The sequence below is a fragment of the Crotalus tigris genome, unplaced genomic scaffold (genome assembly GCF_016545835.1).
Source record: "Crotalus tigris isolate CLP2741 ecotype Arizona unplaced genomic scaffold, ASM1654583v1 scf7180000024280.1573445, whole genome shotgun sequence".
Lineage (NCBI taxonomy): Eukaryota > Metazoa > Chordata > Lepidosauria > Squamata > Viperidae > Crotalus > Crotalus tigris.
In genome coordinates this window covers 347,097-367,357 of record NW_024100452.1, presented here as the reverse complement: position 1 = coordinate 367,357, position 20,261 = coordinate 347,097, and the positions used below count along the sequence as shown (strand labels likewise).

Here is a 20,261-nt window from a genome sequence, read left to right as displayed (position 1 = left end):
ACCAGATCCCATGACACGTAGAGCTTTAAAGGTCAAAACCAGCAGCTTGAAATGGACCAAAAACACACTGGCAACCAATGCAGCTCTTGGAGCAGAGGTGTAATGTGTGCCCTTCTAGGGGGCATACCTAACTGCCCATGCTGCTGCTTTCTGCACCAGCTCATGTTTCCGGATATTCTTCAGGGGTAGTTTCATGAAAAGCACATTGCAATAGTCCATTCAGGAGATGACCAGGGTATAAAAAACTATAAGCAGAGCCTTACAAACCAGGAATAGATGCAACTGGCATACTGTGATAACTCCCCCAGATACTTCCCCAGATACCTCTCTGGATGTCAGCTCAGGGGAGGATGAACCAGTTCTTAGCATGTCAGGAGTTGAGTTGATTGATGGCTCCGAGCAGCCGTCTGTGAGGGATTTGGCACAACTGCAGCAGAACAGTCCTGACGCTTCAGGTGGGGAAAACATGCAGTTGCAGCCAGTCAGTAATGAGGAAGAGGAATTGCCTTCTATATCTGATCCAAGAACACATAGAGCAGAGAAAAGGCAGGAGCAGAGAAGGTCAGCCAGATTACTTGTGAGGAGAAAGCCTCACCCTTCTTGCCAGGCTGTACCGGAAACTGGCTATTTAGCACAGCAGACAAATGGAGGCTATTCTGGGAACAATGTGTTTTGTTTCCTAGCTGTGTGTTTTCTGCCTCGCTTTGGATTGACGTTGAGCCTTAGATCATGCCTTAGAAACCCTGGACTTTTCTTGCCTTGTGAACTCTCTTGTGTTGTGGATTTAAGTTTGCTTGTGGCTTTATTTTGATTGAGAAACTTTCAAGAGCCTTATGGACTCTTTGGCCATTGCTCTGTGAACTAGCATTGGTCTGCTTGTGGCTGGACTTAATTGGGACAGTTTTGGGTTTTAGTGAAGGAATTGCTGGGAAATATTTTTTTTTATTGAAAGTTTTTTAAATTTTACCAAACCCCCCCCACCCTCCCATACCCTCCCCCACCTCCCCAAACCTCCCAAACCCTCCCCCAACCTTCCCAGAGCTGAGTACAGGTTTAATTAAAATTTTTCAGAAAAAGAAAAGAAAAACTTAAAACACATATAAATCCTAAACAAATCTAAATACATTAAATTAAATAGGTTATCTTCTCTAAAAAATAATAATTGCAATCATTAAACACATTATAACATACTCTAAACATTTTCTAGTATCATACTTATATTATTATCCATCATTCTGTATAAACTCCCTCCAAAACACAAATTTAAACATTACTTTCTTTGAATATCTATACCTACAATATAAAATCTAATCTCTCCCTCTTTCTTTATCCTAGAACACAAAAATAAACATATAAACCTTCATTATACCATTAAAACTAAATACTCTTTGAATACTTAAACTAAATACTTAAACTTAAACTTCTTATCTAAGATTTTCATTCAATCTCCATAATCTTCTCTCCTATCAAAAAAAAACTTAAAAGACATATAAATCCTAAACAAATCTAGGTACATTTAATTAAACAAGTTATCTTCTCTTAAAAATAATAATAATAATAATAAAAAAAACCCAATCATTAAACACATTATAATATACTCTGAACCTTTTCATATCATACTTATGTTATTATCCATCATTCTTTATAAACTCCCTCCAAAACACAAATTTGAACATTACTTAAAACATTAGAATTCCCTTATACACATTTAAATCTTTACCAATAACAAATTCCATCCACAATAAACACATTCCTTATCAGTCTCTCTTGTCCATAAAACATTAAAATTCCCTTATACACATTTAAATCTTTACCAATAACAAATTCCATCCACAATAAACACATTCCTTATCAGTCTCTCTTGTCCATAAACCTCAAAAGAAGTGCTTTGAAAACTGCCCTTAAAGCTAACTCCAAAAAGTTTGTAAATCTTGCTTCTCCCACAGACTCAGTACTCTTTTGAATACTTAAACTAAGTACTTAAACTTAAACATCTTATCTAGAATTTTCATTCGATCTCCATCCTTGTCAGTCTCTCTTATCCATAAATCTCGAAAGAAGTGCTTTGAAATCTGCCCTTAAAGGTAGCTCCAAAAAGTTTATAAATCCTGCTTCTCCCACAGACTCAGGAGCCAATACTTGTGAGGCTTCCTTAAACTCCTTCTTCTGTTGCTCTTTTTCTTTACGATTATATGTTGCACGAGTTGTCCTCTGCTCCTTCATCTCGACTTGTTGAGGCCCCTCAAACTGAGATTTCCCATTTTTCATTAATATAGGCTCTTCAGACTGCAATTCTACCCTTAAAGGTTGCTCCAAAAAATTTATAAATCCTACTTCTCCCACAGATTCAGAAACCAATAGTTGTGAGGCTTCCTTAACCTTCTTCTGTTGCTCCTTTTCTTTACAGTTATATGTTGCACAGGTTATCCTCTGCTCCTCCATCTCAACTTGTTGAGGCCCCTCAAACTGAGGTTTCCCAATTTTCATAAGTATAGGCTCTTCAGACTGCAATTCTACCTTCTTTTCTTCCAAAGCTTTAAACTTAATAGATGGCGATGAACATACCCCCAGGACCGAAGTATAAAAGTCTTTTGCTTGAGAAACAGTATTAAGTCTATAACATATCCCCAGGTAATTCACCACCATTCCAATCGGAACATCCCATCTGAACAAGATTCGTCTCTTTTTAAGTTCATCTGCTAAAAAAGCAAACTCCTTTCTTCTTCTTAAAATTTTAGATGGGATCTCCTTTAGAATTATAACATCTTGTGAAGCAATTTGAAATCTCTTCTTATAAAAAGCTTGTATAATTTCGTTGCGCAGAGATCTTTTCCCAAAGTAAATTACCACATCTCTTGGCAAATTCTTTTGCACTGCCACCACAGAGTTAACTCTAAATAATTTTTCAATTTCACTAAGTATTTCCTCTTTTTCTTTATTCAAAATCACAGCAAAGTCCTTTGCAACCATCTCTCTCAGATCTCCTTGCACAGACTCTCCCAAACCTCTGATTCTTAAGGCATATTCCATTTGTCTATATTGAAGCATAAGAATCTCATTTTCCATTTCTTTTTCCATGCTTTCAAATTTTCCCTCCATCAATTCCACTTTTTCTTCTACCTCTTCTACACGAGAGTTCAGCTTTTCAAGAACAGAGGCAACTCCTTTTAGAGCCAAAACTATCTCTTGCCTCAAAATCTTATTATTTTCCTCTAAAATCTCTTTCATTTCTGCCCTAATTTGAGATATAACATTTCCCATCATATCTTGCAAATCCTTCACAATTATTGGCTGTACCAAGAAAGAGGGTGAAGCTATTGATTTAGGTTGTTGCACTGATGATAACACTGAAAAAGAAACCAACTTAGGAGCTGTAGGAATTACTGGATGCTTTGGAGCCATCTTAAAAAAAATCTTTACTCCTTCTTAAAAATTACAAAAATTAAGCAAAAGAAAAAGAGAGATTAAGTCTAAAAAAATTCAAAAAATCCTTCAAAAGGAGATCATTATAACAAAAAAATACTGAATGCTTTGGAGCCATCTTAGAAAAATCTTTACTCCTTCTTAAAAGTTACAAAAATTAAACAAAAGAAAAAGAGAGATTAACTCCAAAAAATCAAAAAATCAGGTCCCATAATAGTTGCTTGCCAATGAAACAAGTCATCTCCAACAGGTCCAGCCGAACAATGTGCAGGTGGATCACGCTGCAGATCACTTAGCTCCTTTTGTATCCGCTTCAGCGCCATGGGCAGCGGGAAATGCGGGCGGACCGGTGTGGGGAAGCTGCGAGGAGGAGGAGGAGGAGGAGGAGGAGGAGCTGGGAAATATTAATAAACTCACTAAACCACAGTTACATATGTGTGTGTGTGAACAGGACAGCACACGTAACATCCAAAGTTATGCAAAGGATTGGAATCCAGAAAGACTCCCATATTGTTCATTAGGTCTGTTTGGGGTAGTGCCACCCCATCCAGTACAAAGGATGGTAAAGTCCCAGATTCAAAAGGCCCTAAAACCTACAGAATCTTGACATGCAAATTAATAAAGCAAGATTCCTGAAAGAGAGAGTTTTGAAAACCACTGCCTTCATCCAAACAGTTTTCTTTACTGTATGTCAAAGAGAACAGTCGATCATAATTAATAACTTATTTATGTCTTAGAAAAGTTTAGTGTAACTTTCAAAGTTAAATTCTCAAACTACCTGAGGCTAGGGTAAATTTTATTCCTTACTATTAAATAATAATACAAAACTATCAAAAATAATAGTAATATGAAATAGATAATAATACATTGATATGATGATCAAAGACTCCCAAATAAAAATGTGTAATTGAGTGGTTTGTTGATTTGACTGAGTGATTTGATTTGATTTATATCCTGATTTCCTTCAGTTGCCCAGAGCAATATACAGTACATTTCTCTTACCAAATTTATTCTATACAGCAGCAGCTCTGCAAGGTAGATTGGTTAGAAAATACTACTTGGCTCAAAATTTCTCAATTAATTTCCATAGATGAATATGGAATTGAACCTAGAGCTTTTGAATTCTGACTTCAATCTGAGCCAAATAAAATAATAAAACCATCAATTCAGAGTCAGAATTACTTAATTATGTACGCATACAGTGTTACAATATTTTTTGGGTCAAAACCAAAGAGAACAAACAAGTGACTATCTGATGATACCATCAAAATAGCTGATCAGCGAAGGGCAGCCAAAGCCAAAGGTAATAAAGACGAAGTTAAAAAGCTGAATGCAATTTCCAACATGAAGCCAAGAAAGACAAAAATAGGCAGCAGGAGGAACAGTGTCAACATCTAGAAGAAGCTAACAGGAAGGGACGTACCAAGGTCATGTTTGCCATAGTGAAAATTATGTGATCCAGTTTTTCAGCACGGCAAGGAACTGTTAAAGACTGCAATGGAATTTACTAAGTGACCAGCAGAAGATCAAGAACAGATGGAAAGAATATAAAGAAGGACTCTATAGCAGTTTGACTTACTATCAACATGACAACGATGAAAGCCCAATTAATAAAGAACCAAACATCTTGAAAAAAGTAGAATGAGCCACAGAGAAATTGCCAAACTGGAAAGGATTACTAAGACCAGTTCCAGTTTACATCATCACTGCCCTATGTCAAGAGATAAGGACTACATGTCAGTGGCTTCAGGACTGAAAAAGATACATTTTTATCCCATTATTAAAGAAAGGCAGTGCTATAAACTGTTCCAATTATTGCATGATTGCATTGATTTCTCATGCAAGCAAGATTTTGTTAAAAATAATTAAACAGAGGCTATAGAATATCATCAATCAAGAGTTACCTGATATACAAACTGGTTTTAAAAAGGGAGGTGGCACTCGAGATCACATTGCCAATATTAGATGGATTATGAAAAAAACAAAAATTTTCCGATGTCATCAAGAGAGTTAAAGAATTGAAATAGAAAAGGGCTGTTCTCATAGCAAGAAGAACTGATGCAATGAACCAAGGCAGTCATAGAATGGATCCCGCTTGATAAAAAGCATTCACAAAAGAGACCTAAAACAAGATAGATTGAGGACATCAGCAAGTATTGCAGGCCCAGTTGGCAAAAGAAATCTCAGGACCATATTGGTTGGAAACATGCAGAAGAGCCTTCAACCGGTAGTGCATAGACAATGGCTAAAATGATGATGATGATGATAGAAAAGGCACATGAATATCAGAAGGATCAATATATTGGTTCAAAGTTGAACACCCAACAACTGAAAGAAGCTGTGCTTAACAGGGTTGCATGGAGAGCACTTGCCTATAAAGTCGCCAAGTGTCGGACATTACTGAATGGTTACAACAAAAATATTAATGAAAAGAAAAATGTATATCTTAAATATGTACCATTGCTCTATCGAAGGAAAAATGTTTCTTGTTCAATTATACTGGTTACATATGATCATTTTTTAAATAGAATGTCCAGCATGATTCTTATCATTTCCTTTATTAGTGCCCTTATTAAACAAGTGAACAAATCCATAGATGGAACAGCAGATGATGAAGATGAAGGTGTTCCTACTGATCAGGCAATTAGAGCAGGTCTTGAATTGCTTAAGGTAAATTTTCTTGTTTAGAAAACACTGTTGTAATAATTTTTTTGTTATAAATTATTTTTTTACTTTTAGAAAAAAAATTAAGAATTTTCTTAAGTATAATAACGAGTGACTTTCATGAAATAGTGGACAAGGAAAGGAAGTAATTCTGAAATTAATCCCTCCTCATAGACTGATCTCTAACTTTGCAGTCACCTCTATCCTTTGTTGGAGCCATAAGTACTTATTAGTATTACCTGCCCCATAATATTTAGAAATCCATATTATTTTCTCAATTTAAGAGAAAATTTTCTAATTCGTATGGTCAGCAGTGCTGGTTGGTCTCATTTTTTTCTGAAGAAAAAGGTGATAGAATACAAATTTGTACAAAATTGAATGTCATCAAATATTAGTCTGAAATGGCATAGGGTTTCCTGCCTGAGCAGGGGGTTGGACTAGATGACCTCCAAGGTCCCTTCCAACATTACTACTACTACTACTACTACTACTACTATAGTAAAAATCTATTAGCCATGAATAGTGTCACTATGAAGATCTCTGAGCCGTAAGGCTTCTTCTGGGAACCACCAAATGTAGGTCCCCAGCTGATGGTATCTTCAGCAGAACTAGCAAATTAGTACCCACAGCATGCCTTCTCTGGCAGGTCTAATATATCATTCTGATGTAATTGGTGAGAGGCAAACCCTCAGATAGTCTCATGTTGTGAAGATTTTTATAGGTCAAAATCAGGACCCTGAATTGGACTCAAAACAATCCCTGACAGCTCACGGAGCAGAGATGTAACGTGCTGTTCTTAGACCGCATATAATTGCCCATGCTATTGCATTGTATATCGCTGAAGCTTCCAGATATTGTTCAAGGGTAGATCCATATAGAGTACATTGCAGTAGTCCAATCTGTAGATGACTAGGGCATTAGTAACTGTGGCAAGGCCTACTGATCAAGGAATGGGCGCAACTGGTATACAAGCTGAAGCTGTACAAAGGCCTTTTGCAGGAATCCTGTCTAGGAAATTTATTCAGTAAGCATAGGTTAACATAAGAATGATTTTAAAATCCCCTTTAATCCTTACTCTTGCAGGTTCTTTCATTTACCCACCCTATCTCATTCCATTCAGCTGAAACATTTGAGTCACTCCTGGCCTGTTTAAAAATGGATGATGAAAAAGTAGCTGAAGCTGCATTACAGATTTTTAAGAACACAGGAAGCAAAATTGAGGAGAATTTTCTACACATACGATCGTGAGTTATTTATTAGAATTCTATTTATTAGAATTTCACCCAATCTTATTTATTTTTTTATAAATAACTCAGGGCAGTGAATATACATAATATTTTCCTTGCTATTTTCCCTACAACAACTACCCTGTGAAGTGGGTTGGCTGAGAGAAATGGACTGGCCCAAGGTCACCCAGCAGACTTTCATGCCTAAGGCAGGGGAATAGACTACAGCGGGTTCCTGTTTTTTAGGCCAGCACATTACCCCCTAGAATAAGGCTAAGCAAATAAGTATATTTAAAGTATACTTACGTATATTTCAGTAGCATTCCTGTATGTTTGCCTAGCAAGATCGGTGCCCTAAAGATTTCACTTTACTGTTATATTTTTAGCTGCTTCCCTTGAGCCTTCTGTTACTGAAATTTGCATTGTCTTTAATGCTGAGGAATGATAATGATTAAAAAGAATGAAATCTTTCCCTCTGTATATAAAGTTATCTTTAGGAATTAGATATATTGTCACAGATTTTAAAAATTGTACTTAAAAGGTTAGCGCATTGATGCATATACAAGCTTTTTATAGACTAGGATTGTGGATGGTTCAAAAATGATTTTAGAAGAAAACGTTTGGATCCTGAGCACCTCAGGTTTGTTAAAGTAGCCACATCTTTGGTATGGCTTGCACTGAATCAGGAAGAGAGGTGCTGCCCATGTGCACAATATTGGATTCAGAGTCATTGAGATTGGAAAGGCATATAAACTGAAGCGAATTATATTACATATGTATATAAATCATGGGATGATTTTTGAAGTTTTGGTTTGCATGGTGGATCACGAATATGGCAAGTCCCAGGTTAAGAATGCACCCATTTAAGGAAGACCCATAATTAGGAACAGAGCCTATCATAGCAAAAGTCTAATTAAGTACACAAGGATTAAAGTTAAATATACAATGGTTCAAGTTCATTAAACAAAATTGCCTATACAGTATTATACAATATACAAATTTGATTTCAAGGCAGGCTTTGGGAATTGAACTCATTCTTAAACCAAGGACTACTTGTACTGAAATGAAAATGAAACTTAAATCTTTGTGTATGGCTGTCATCTTATTGCCTTAAAACATTTGGAAATTACTACATGTTTAATAGATTCGGCCATAGCAAACATAACATGTGATGTGATTACATTTATATATATACTATATATATATTTTTTTTACTCTAGAGCTTTGCTTCCAGTTTTGCAACATAAAGCTAAAAAAGGTCCTCCTCGACAGGCCAAATATGCCATTCACTGCATCCATGCAATATTCTCCAGTAAAGAAACACAATTTGCACAGATATTTGAGGTATTTTTTAATTTTATATTTATAGTGCATTAGTAGAAAATTCTGAAGAATTTAATTTTGAAAAGGTTAAAATACTTTTAAATGATTGCAGCTAACTACTCTTTAAGGGCATATTGATGTTAACATTTATCATCATTTATATATTTTAGCCGCTACATAAGAGTCTCGATCCAAGTAATCTGGAACATCTGATTACACCACTGGTTTCCATTGGCCACATAGCCTTGTTGGCACCTGATCAGTTTGCTGCCCCGCTGAAATCTTTGGTGGCTACATTTATAGTTAAAGAATTGTTAATGAGTGACAGGGTAAGAATGTTTTGCTTTTTGCAGTAAAAAAAAAATCAAAGAGAAAAATAGTAACGTACAATAGTATATTGTACATTATATTGTGTTCATTTAGGAAGAGAAAATAGCTGTACAGTTCTTAGTAAGTCTAGCATACTGAGCTGAATAATCATAACATTGTAAACTTATGAAAAATAATATACATCAAGAATATAATAAGTTCCTTGAGAAATATCAAATTGAATTTTTCCTCCTGTTTATTCAATTTCTTTCCTTTTTCTAAAAAAATAGATGTACACATTTTGTATACAAACTCTATTCTATTAAATAGTATGAACTCATAATAGTATCTATTGTAATCTAGCTCTCCCCCACCTGGTTTCTTCATATTGTTTTGGATTCACATACAGACATGGCCCAAAATATCGGTACCTTCCACTTTCCCCCAAAGAATCCCAATTTCATATGAAATAAATTTAAACTGCCACAGCTATGTGTATGTTTATGCCATTGAGTGTACATTTTGTTTTGGATATAAAACTTAACATATTATTGGAAATAATAAATGAAAATAATATGAACATGATTAAATTATTGGCACTCTTAGAAATTAAAAGACTTTATTGGGTTTTAATGATATCTTAACAGACTCTTTAATTACAGTCATGGATATCTTCAATCTCATAATCAGTCACTCAGCCTGTTTGAATGGGGAAAAGTGCTCAGATATTTTTTGTCATTGTGTGCAGCACTAATATGGACAAGAGAAAGAAAAACAGAATTATCTGAGGAAGAAAGGAAGAAGGTAATAGTAAGCATAGTAAAGTTAAAAGAGTACAAAACTGTTTTCAAAGAGCTTCCTTGTTCCTTTGACCACAGGTATTAATGTTATTAAGAGGTTTAGATAGTAATCTGCCTCTTTAGATATGGCTATCAGAAGAAAATTGATCCCCGATAGAACAGAAGGGTAGTTTGAATGATGGAGTAAGAACAAAGGAAAACTTCAGAACAGAAGCTATTCACATCTAAGATCAAGAACTATGCAGCAAGTTACAACCATCACTATCTAAGTCAGTGGTTCTTAACCTTTTTAATGCCGCGACCCCCCAACTGGTCGTAAGTCGAGGACTACTCAACCGGTTGTAAGTTGAGGACTACTCAACTGGTGCAGCACCGTTTGCAGAATGGGACTTTTGGCGGGCTCAGCAGGGCAGTGACAACCTGGACAATTCCTATTGGCTTTTGAAAGCCAATAGAATTAGACTCTATTCAAGAGAGTCTATTCTATTGGCTTTCAAAAGCCAATAGAATAAAAGGGAGTAGCACAGCTAAGGAAAAGGGGGGAAAAATGGCGGACTGCATTGTTTGGCGACCCCCGTGAAATGGTCGTTCGACCCCAAATGGGGTCCCGACCCACAGGTTGAGAACTACTGATCTAAGTGAACATGCTTCCATGATAGCAGACCCGGGAAAGCCCCACTTTTAAACCCCACTCCAGACTGGAATTCATTAAAATGATGTTGACAACCCACGGTCCTGGAACGATGTCCTTTGGACAGATGAAACAAAATTAGTATTTTTAAGTCACAGCAACTTTATGTTCATAGAAGGGAAAACAATGGTTTTAAAGAAAAGAATACCATCCCTACTGTGAAATTTGGAGAAAGCTCCATAATGTTATCAGTTGCTTTGCTGCCTCCAGCACCGGGTGCCTTGAATCTTCAGGGTACAATGAAGATTATCACTGCATTTTGGAATGAAACATAATGCCCAGTGTTGGGAAGCTATGTTTGCAGTCACAGTTTCTCCAACAGGATTCTGACCCAAAATATACATGTAATACAATCCAAGAAGTTGAAAAGTAGACATTGGAGTGTTCTAAAGTGTCCTGCTATGAGTCCTGATCTGAATGTGTTTGGAAAGAGCTGAAACTCACAATTGAGAGGAGCCATCAAATCTAAGACAATAGGAACAGTTTACAGGTGGGACAAGAATGGAACATATTGCTGATTGAGAAGTGTATAAATCTTATTCAGAGCTTCAGAAAGTGCCTGCTTACAATGATTGCCTCAGTTTTTAAGAATATATCTAGTCATATGTCAAAAGCTTGCTGTATGAACTATGGAATAAAGCAGACATGTCAAACACAAGGCCCGGGGGCAGGATGCGGCCTGCGAAGTGGTTTCATGTGGCCCACGAAGCCATCCTGGAAACAGTGAGGGAACGGCCCCCGCTGCCTTGGCCCTGGCCCAGGCCAGCCAGGAGGGAGCCAATGTACAATTTTGTGGTGGCCATCTATGCTGAAACACATTCAGTTTTAGCTCCACAAGGCTGTCTGGAAACAGCGAGGAACCAGCCGCTGCTGTGTCGGCCCCATCCCCTGGGTGCATATTGGGGAGGTGTCACTCTTTGTGAGGAATGAAGAACTGCGTCATCACCTGGAAGTGGTCCTGATCCCACCCCCTTCTGCCAGAGACCCTCAGATCTGTCCCACTCCTGCCCAGGCCCCCCACAGGCACTATTGACGTGAACGATGTAAAGCTGGCCATGCCCACCCAACAGGCCACAACCACTCCATCCACGCCCACCCAGTAGGCCGCACCCACCCTGCCTGGCCACACACACCCCGCCCCCCCCAAGGGCAACCGCAATGCCGATGCAGCCCTCAATGAAAATGAGTTTGACACCCTGGAATAAAGTATGCTAGATGCCATTTACTTGTGTTACTTTCAATTTATACGATGACAAGTTTGAATTCTTTGGTTAAAAATAGAGGAGTACCAATTCTTTTGGCCATGTCTGTTATCCCTTGTAGGCTATCTGGAGGGCAAAGAATGGTTAAGATTCTCTGAATATTATCTCACATACTGTATTCTAATTTTTATGATAACTTTATTAATTGTTGAAACAAGATAAAAACTAAGAGTAACTAATAATTACAGAAAGAGAAAAAGTAAAGAAACAAAGGACAAAACCAGAAGTGCAGTTAAAAATAATGAGAAAAGAAATATAAAGAAATCACTTCTGATTTTATTTACATCAGTAATAAGTATAAATTCAAACTCCCTCTTATTCTAAGCTGACAGCACAACTTTCATTTTTTTTCTATTCATCAAAATCATATAATTTCATTTTTTTTCTGTTTCATGCAAAAATTACAAAGGGGGTTTCCAGTTAGCATTAAAACCAGTCAGTGTCTTTTCTTTAATTAAAGTTGTGAATTTCTCCATCTCAGCAAGCTTCGTCTCTTCACCATCCACTGTTTTCTTATAAAACATAATATGGAACTGATATTTGGCTGCTTCTGTGACTTGCTTCTACTTTAGGAGGAAGTGAGGATTAGCCTTTTAAAGATTAATCTGTTCAAAATCTATTCCAAAAAATCAAATGCAAATATTTTATTTCATAAAATAAACCTCATTTTCATCATCAAAGTAAAAAGCCTAGCAACGTTTCAGTGTCTTTAAAGCAGGGGTGTCAAATTGCCAGCCCGCGGGCCGGATGCATCATAGCGAAACCGTGCCCACCCCATTGCCGGCAATGGCAAAAAAGTCACAATACATTGCGGCACGTCATGTGATGTGAGTTTGTCACCCCTGCTTTAAAGTATTTACTGTTTTGCTCCAACCAAAAAGCTAAGCTGTTTAAGGGCAGATATTCATACCAAATACCTTAATACTTTCATTTCTGTCTATATTAGAGACCATAATGTATCAATATTAAAGCTGTGTTACAAGGTGAAATAGAGAATAATACTGCAGTACTGCAAAACAATAATGGTTATTAATTATAATCAACAACAATTATTGTAGGTCTACGTGTTGTAACAGTAGGACTGTCAAAACAGCTGAAGAAAGTAGAATTTTTTGACCTTAAAATATCCATCTTCTAAAACAGCTTTGCTTGAGATTGCTTACATATTATGGAGATGTTTGAACAGTTCTTAGGCTTTGAAAAAAGCTTAAATTATCTTTAAAATTTGCTATGCATTCTTCAAGGGAGAATGTATAAATGTTATTTATGATACTAAAGTAACAACTGATATAATTTGTTTCAGATGCCAGGAAAAAAAACAACTAAGCTATGGGTGCCAGATGAAGAAGTTTCTCCTGAGACTCTTGTAAAGGTACACTACTTAAAAACTTATATTTTTATAATTACTTTGATTTTACCTATGCAAAGTGCTGTTTAAATTTTATTGTCAAAACATGATGTAACTACAGTAGCACATTTTCATTTACTTTTGGGGCTAAAAATGAAGTAACTGTGTATAATAAAATATTGATAAAATTACATATTATTGATAGTCTATTGAGATATTAATTTGATATTTGCATGTGTTTCTAATTTAAATAATCATTGCAGTAATCTATTTTATTTTATATAGTTATTGTTAAGGAGAACAATTGTAGACATTATCCCTTTTATAGTTAGATGGCTAACACTTAAAAGTGTAGGTCTAAAAGTATAATATGGAGCAATGTAATTTTTGTCCTGCAGTTGTGGACTGGCTTAGTCTTAATCTGTGGATTCTTATAATACAATGGAATTTGCAGGTACAGAAAACTACAATTGTTCTTACTAGCAGTTTATGAAGTAATACTACAACTCTGCCTTACTTACAAAAGTGCCAAATATTATAGTTATTATACAATTTGAAATTTCATTAAGTTCCAAAGCATTTTTTAAAACAGAATCTGTAACACTCTTCCAAATTAAATAGAAAGAATTGCATAGCCCTTCTGGTAAAGACAGATATACTACAACAGAGTCACTGTATTCTGTTTTTTTTTTCAAACTTGTGTTGTATTTTGATGATAACAGCAATACTTGCTGCATTAATAATAACACCAAATAAATAATTAAAATTCATAAATTTCATTTATTTATTCAACTTAGGTCTTACCCTACTGAAGACTGAATGGGTGGCTCACAATAAAAGACAATATAAAAAAATAACAATCTACATAAAATGGCAAACAGATGGCAAAACTGATCATAAAAAAGATATCATACATCCAACAGTGCAAAGACAGGGGAACAACCAGGTCTTTAAGGCTCTCCAGGTCTTTCCCTGATGATGAGGATCTTTCCCCAGTGATAAAGTAGAGCACCCTCCCTGTACAATGTTAACAGTTCCTTTAAAGGAGAACAATGTGCATGAATTTGTAGTTTGGTTTAAGGAAAATATAAATTTCTCACTTGCCAAGTTATATTTTTCTTATAATGCTTTTTGGGGGAAAAAATCTCTGTTCAAGGTGAAATTTCTTGAGATGTTATAATGATCTACTAAGCGTGATAAAATTTGGCTTGATTATTTGTTAACATTTATTTCAGATCCAGGCAATTAAAATGATGGTTCGATGGTTACTAGGAATGAAGAATAACCACAGTAAATCAGGAACATCTACATTAAGACTGTTAACAACAATCTTGCACAGTGATGGAGATCTAACTGAACAGGGGAAAATTAGGTATATAAATGATACTTTTAAACATTTTTTTTTCAAATAATGCAGGAAATGAAAATATATTTCTGACCCATTCTGAGCAGAATACTCTGCCTTATATTGATGAATCTAGTAACTCTAGCATCCAGTGCCCATCAATGGCACCCCCTGTGCTCTATACTGTGCGCTCATAGTACCCACCCATGATCTGTAGCATCAGCCTGGAGCATCTATCCTCTTTCCATAGCACATACCCACTCATGCAACTTTGTGCCTGCCCACCTATGGCATCCACTTGCCTGAATTCCATTGAACCTGCCCCATGGCACCTGCCTGCCTACCTACAGCTCTTACATATTGGCCTGCTTGCCTGAGATTCTCACTTCTTCCCATGGGGTGGTCACATTAGTTCCTCACTTAACTACCTGTGTGATTTTGAGGTTACAATAGCAGGTTATGATGACTGCTGGGATTGCTGTTGCTAAGTGACGCAATCACATGATGTCACACTTTGCAATCATATTGCTTAACAATGGAAATTCTAGTCTTAATTGCTATCATAACCTCAAAAGCAATTTATTTTAAAGGAGATGAAACTAAATATTGTGATTGATGGGAAACTTTTTGATTCATCTTAGTAAATGCAGAGAAGATGGATAGGCAAAACCATTGTGCATATTTCAGTTAAACAAGATGAGATATCTTCTAAACTCATTACCATCTTAAATATTATGTATGCTCAAAGATAGAAATGATCACTATCTTCAGTATACTTTGTGATGGCAACAAAAAAATAAGCAAAAATACCTTCAATAAATTATCCATATACTAACTAGTCCATATTTTCTATTTATTTTTCAGCAAACCTGATATGTCTCGTCTAAGGCTAGCTGCTGCTAGTGCTATTGTCAAACTGGCACAGGAACCTTGTTATCATGAAATCATCACATTAGAACAGTATCAACTTTGTGCATTAGCCATCAATGTAAGAAAATTGAAGGAATGGGTGTTAATTAGCATTAGCTCTGTATGCTTATTATATATGCATTTCAGATTTCTGTGACAAACAGTTTGGCTTTTTATTTCCTAAACAGATACTGAAGAGTCATTGTTATATAAAATTTCTTTTCTTCTTTTTAGGATGAATGTTACCAAGTTAGACAAGCATTTGCTCAGAAACTTCATAAAGGTCTATCAAGACTCAGGTTACCACTGGAATATATGGCTATTTGCGCATTGTGTGCAAAAGACCCAGTAAAGGAGAGAAGAGCTCATGCCAGACAGTGCCTAGTAAAAAACATAAATGTGAGAAGAGAATATCTGAAGCAGCATGCAGCGGTTAGTGGTAAGAAATCTTGGAACACTAGCAGAATAATTTAAAGTGCAACATTAACACCATGTCCTCATGGTATTTAAATTCATTTTCTGTACCAATACAGTTTGCTTTAAAAGCTTTTCTGAAGTGGAAGAATGTGGTTATGAAATAGCAAGATTATACTCAATGATTGCATTGAGTCTTGATTTGCTTCTAAACCCAATTCACACTGCTGATTATTATTTTTAAAGCTAAGCTTTCTGTAGGTTTATGATAGCAGTCTTCTCTTCCATGAACATTCCTATATTAGTAGTAGCATTCTGTTCTTTTCTGCATCCCATTATCTTGTAAGATGCATAAAGCACAGTCTTATCGGTGAGAAGCACCTGGATTATGATTCTCCATTTATGAAAAATGATCAAAGCTATTGTGTGATATCAGATTGCAGGCAGCGCCAAACAACTTGGAATATTCTATCTAGTTTTTTGTTTATTATGATCGTGCTATTATTTGATCTTCGTTCTTGTTTTGGTGCTGTAACTATAACAGTGATTTCTTATTTAAATATTTTGTTTTTACATTAAAATTATGTTGCTGCGTGCCTTGATTTAGGAAAAAAATACATTTTATGAATAAACATGAATTGCATTATTTTAAATTTAGTTCTCACCATGACTATGCATTCTATGCCTTTTAACAGCATATATACATGCCTACTCCACCATTTCATTTCTTAATACAACTTCCCACAATCAGTGCAGACCTCTCCTGTCTCCTATCTATAGTTTTACTTAAAATGGTTTTCTTCTACTATTCAGTAACTGTAAAAACAATAACTTTGATATTAAGCAGTTCTGAGGTCAAATTTGTTTGTTTAGTAATGTGAGCATGTTTTCTACCCTGCTCTAAAGCTTGCTTCTCTTAATGCCTAAGCGTGTTGTAAGCCTCGTTACATTAAAAAAAAATACATTGCAGATTTGCCTAAGACAAATTCATTGAACCTTGGTGTGTGATACATTACAATTTTATTTTCTGTACCTTGTTTTCAAGCTTTTTGCATCAGATTCAGTTGATTGCAATTGAGTGGCTTAAATAAATCCATCCATCCTTCTGAAAAATTCATGGCATAGAATTTCAAACCAAGAAATTATTTAAATTAAAACATGTAAATTTCAGTACATGTTGATTGTGCATTGAAACTATATATCCATCAGATATTTTTTCTTGAACTTTAAATGACTGTCTCTTTATTTTATGCAGTTGAAGATAATTTATAATCTAATATATATTTAATGTAAACACTTCATTTCTTTGATTACTGTTATAATGATACATCCAAATATTACAATTTTTTCTTCAATTTACACTTTCAGAGAAACTTTTGTCACTTCTACCAGAGTATGTTGTTCCATATACTATCCATCTTCTGGCACATGATCCTGATTATGTCAAAATCCAAGACATTGAACAATTAAAAGATATTAAAGAGTAAGAATGTATTTAAAATGAAATATGTCAGTGTATGTTAACATACTGATCTATATTTTTATTAAAAATTCAGCACAACTATGATAATGTTTCTTCAAAATTCAGTACCTGGTTTATTCTCCAGGAAAATCAATTGGTTATTTGACAACTATATTTTATGTTTCTTCAGATGTCTCTGGTTCATACTGGAAATATTAATGGCTAAAAATGAAAATAATAGTCATGCATTTATCAGAAAAATGGTAGAGAATATTAAACAGACTAAAGATGCTCAAGGACCTGAAGACACAAAAATGAATGAAGTAAGTTGTATTGAGTATTGCTAATGTTTTATAGATATAGTGAATCTTTATCTAGGTCATTGAAATTGGCTGCATATAAATAATCAGTTCTCTTGCATTCAAAAATTTGGGCTTCTGCATAATCTGTCCTCTCCAAGAATACAAGATATAAAACAGAATTTAGTATAATATGTCTGTGATAGTTCCTATGAAAGGTGTTATATTCTATTCTATGATAACCAGTAGAAATTGTCTAAGTTGCTGTGTAATTATATACTGTTTATATATACTTTAATTCTCCAAACAACTGTAAAGCTTTTTTATTTGGTATAGTATAACATACTTCTGAAATAGGAAATTGATAAGTTTAGTTTATTTGGTATTATTGTAGAATTTTTATACAAACATAGGGTAGATTCCTTTTGCCTTTTCAGGTCTTTAATTAGTAGTGTTTTCTGACATGATACAAAATCACATTTTCTCTTTCAGAAACTTTATACAGTATGTGACATAGCAATGAACATCATAATATCAAAGAGCACAACATATAGTTTGGAATCTCCCAAAGACCCTGTATTACCTGCTCGATATTTCACTCAACCTGACAAAGTAATGTGATTTTTTTCCTTAGAAATTTTATTGGAACTATGTGTTAAAAACTATGTGTTTTAAGTAAATATTATGCATAATGTAGCCAGGTAACTCAAAGGATTATGAATTTAATATGACATGAAATGCGTTGTGTGGTTTATTTTATTTTTTATCCCACTTTTCTTTGGAGTCAACTCAAAACAGCATATATAGCCAGTGCTTCTACTTCCTATATTCTCTGCAACAGAGATCCTACAAGATGGGTTTGGCTGAAAAAGAGTTACTGGCCCAAAATCACTTAACTGGCTTTTATGCCTGAAGGAGAACTAGAGATAATGGTGTCCTGTTTCCTTTTTGCACCAAACTTATACACCAAACTGGATCTCATTAAGCTATAATCCACAAAAGTTTTCATGATATAGAATTTTTAAAAAGTGTCACAAGCAATTTATAATTTTCATTTGTGTAATTCTGCCCTCAATTGTGCATAATTTCATATTAGTTTTATAGTCAGTTATGCAATAGCATATAAATTATGCAATCTGTTTAATCTTTAAGACTGGGATCTTACCTACATTTTTCCTTTACTTGCAGAATTTCAGTAATACCAAAAACTATCTGCCTCCAGAAATGAAATCATTTTTTACTCCAGGAAAGGTGGGTATTTGTGTATTTTTTAGGACCTGTACAGAATAATTCTAACCAAAATAGAATTCTTAAAATAAAAAGTTACTTTGAAATTATTTATTAGAATGAGGATTGTTGATGTTTTATGTTAATATCCCATTTACTAATTTAGTTACTAACTCAAAGGCAGTTCTACATATACTGCATTGCAGAGATTACATGGCATGGTTTAACAAAACAAGACCATCAATCTTTAGGTGCTGAAAGGTCTTCAAACAATAGAAGAATTGAAGGACGTTAGAAGAATTGAAGAGCAGGTTGATTTTCAAGATATAGTGAAGACAGAATTTTGGATACTCCATTAATATTATGATTAGTATACTCCAGGATTGATCATTTGCAGTATTCCACATAGTAAAGATCTAGTGGAGCGGAAGCTGGTTTCATACATAGTATATGGGGGATATTGACAGGAATTAAAACTACAAATCATTATTAGATATCAAACAGATGTTTAGGAAATTAGCCAGATCTTCAAGAAAGCCTCTTAACAGTAAAGTACTGTATATTGCAGGAATATTTATACTGCTTAAATTCAGTAGTGTCTTGCTGGACTACTGATGTTCTAACACTGTACACATATATGTTGATGCACATAAGTACATTTAAATAATGTGGAAACACTTGGAGTTCTTGACTACTTGTTTGCTCCATGGATCACATGTAATTTGAGTTCTGAAATAACAACAACAACTTTATTATCACTTTGAATGTACGCCAATCGGCATACATCAAAATGAAATTTTATTGCATACAGATCTCAAAGGGTCACCACCTCCGATATACACTCCTTGTTCGTGGCTAGCTCAAGTTTCAGAAAGTCCATTTTAATCTCTAGGGAGTGAACAATGGCAAACAGGACAGATGGAAACGGAGCTCCATGTGGATTAGCCCTCAAATTAGTTTGTATTCCTGCATGACAACCTCCCCTCCTTTTCTTTTTCTGATCCTGTCTCTTCCACCTTTTCCTTAAAGGGGACTCTCTCCTTTTTGCCCCTGGAGCACTCTTTCGCTGCCTCCAACTCCTTCAAATGCCTCTCCCTCTGGGCCTGCTGAGAGCCTCATCCAGTTCCTTTGCTCCATAAGCCCCAGGACCTCTTCTCCTCTGCCTCCTTTGGAAACACCTATCAGTTCCAAAACAGCTAAAAACTCTCCATACCAACAAAGATTGTTGGTTGTATGTTACCTTAGTCCCACCACATTGCTCAAACACATTAAAACCTTCCCGATCATGTGGCCTATATCCCTTATATCCCTCCAAAAACTTTTCATTTTCGAGAGCCAATGCAGCCACAGCCGATCCAGACACTGCCATCTTAGAAATAAGCCATTCTAATAAGCATTTTAAAGAATATCTTGCTTAAGCATTCTTAACTGCAAAAAAAGTTGAATTTGATACATTCATAATTTTATAGCTAGAAATGTGTGACACACACACACACAGTACAATTTTAAATAGAAAAATCAATTTTAAGGAAGTAATTACTCTGACGTAACATTTGATT

The 20,261-nt window shown here is 35.3% G+C and overlaps 1 protein-coding gene across 1 annotated transcript in view; it reads left to right on the top strand.

The window, feature by feature from the left end:
* PDS5B (PDS5 cohesin associated factor B) overlaps positions 1-20,261 on the top strand; it is a 105,497-nt gene that overhangs the window by 77,633 nt on the left and 7,603 nt on the right. The window contains exons 18-29 of the mRNA XM_039323602.1: positions 5,988-6,093; positions 7,171-7,331; positions 8,534-8,657; positions 8,807-8,965; positions 13,002-13,070; positions 14,282-14,418; positions 15,256-15,379; positions 15,535-15,739; positions 17,083-17,197; positions 17,367-17,499; positions 17,968-18,087; positions 18,664-18,726. Of these exons, the coding sequence (XP_039179536.1) occupies positions 5,988-6,093; positions 7,171-7,331; positions 8,534-8,657; positions 8,807-8,965; positions 13,002-13,070; positions 14,282-14,418; positions 15,256-15,379; positions 15,535-15,739; positions 17,083-17,197; positions 17,367-17,499; positions 17,968-18,087; positions 18,664-18,726 (1,516 nt within the window). The remainder of the gene's footprint in view (positions 1-5,987; positions 6,094-7,170; positions 7,332-8,533; positions 8,658-8,806; positions 8,966-13,001; positions 13,071-14,281; positions 14,419-15,255; positions 15,380-15,534; positions 15,740-17,082; positions 17,198-17,366; positions 17,500-17,967; positions 18,088-18,663; positions 18,727-20,261) is intronic.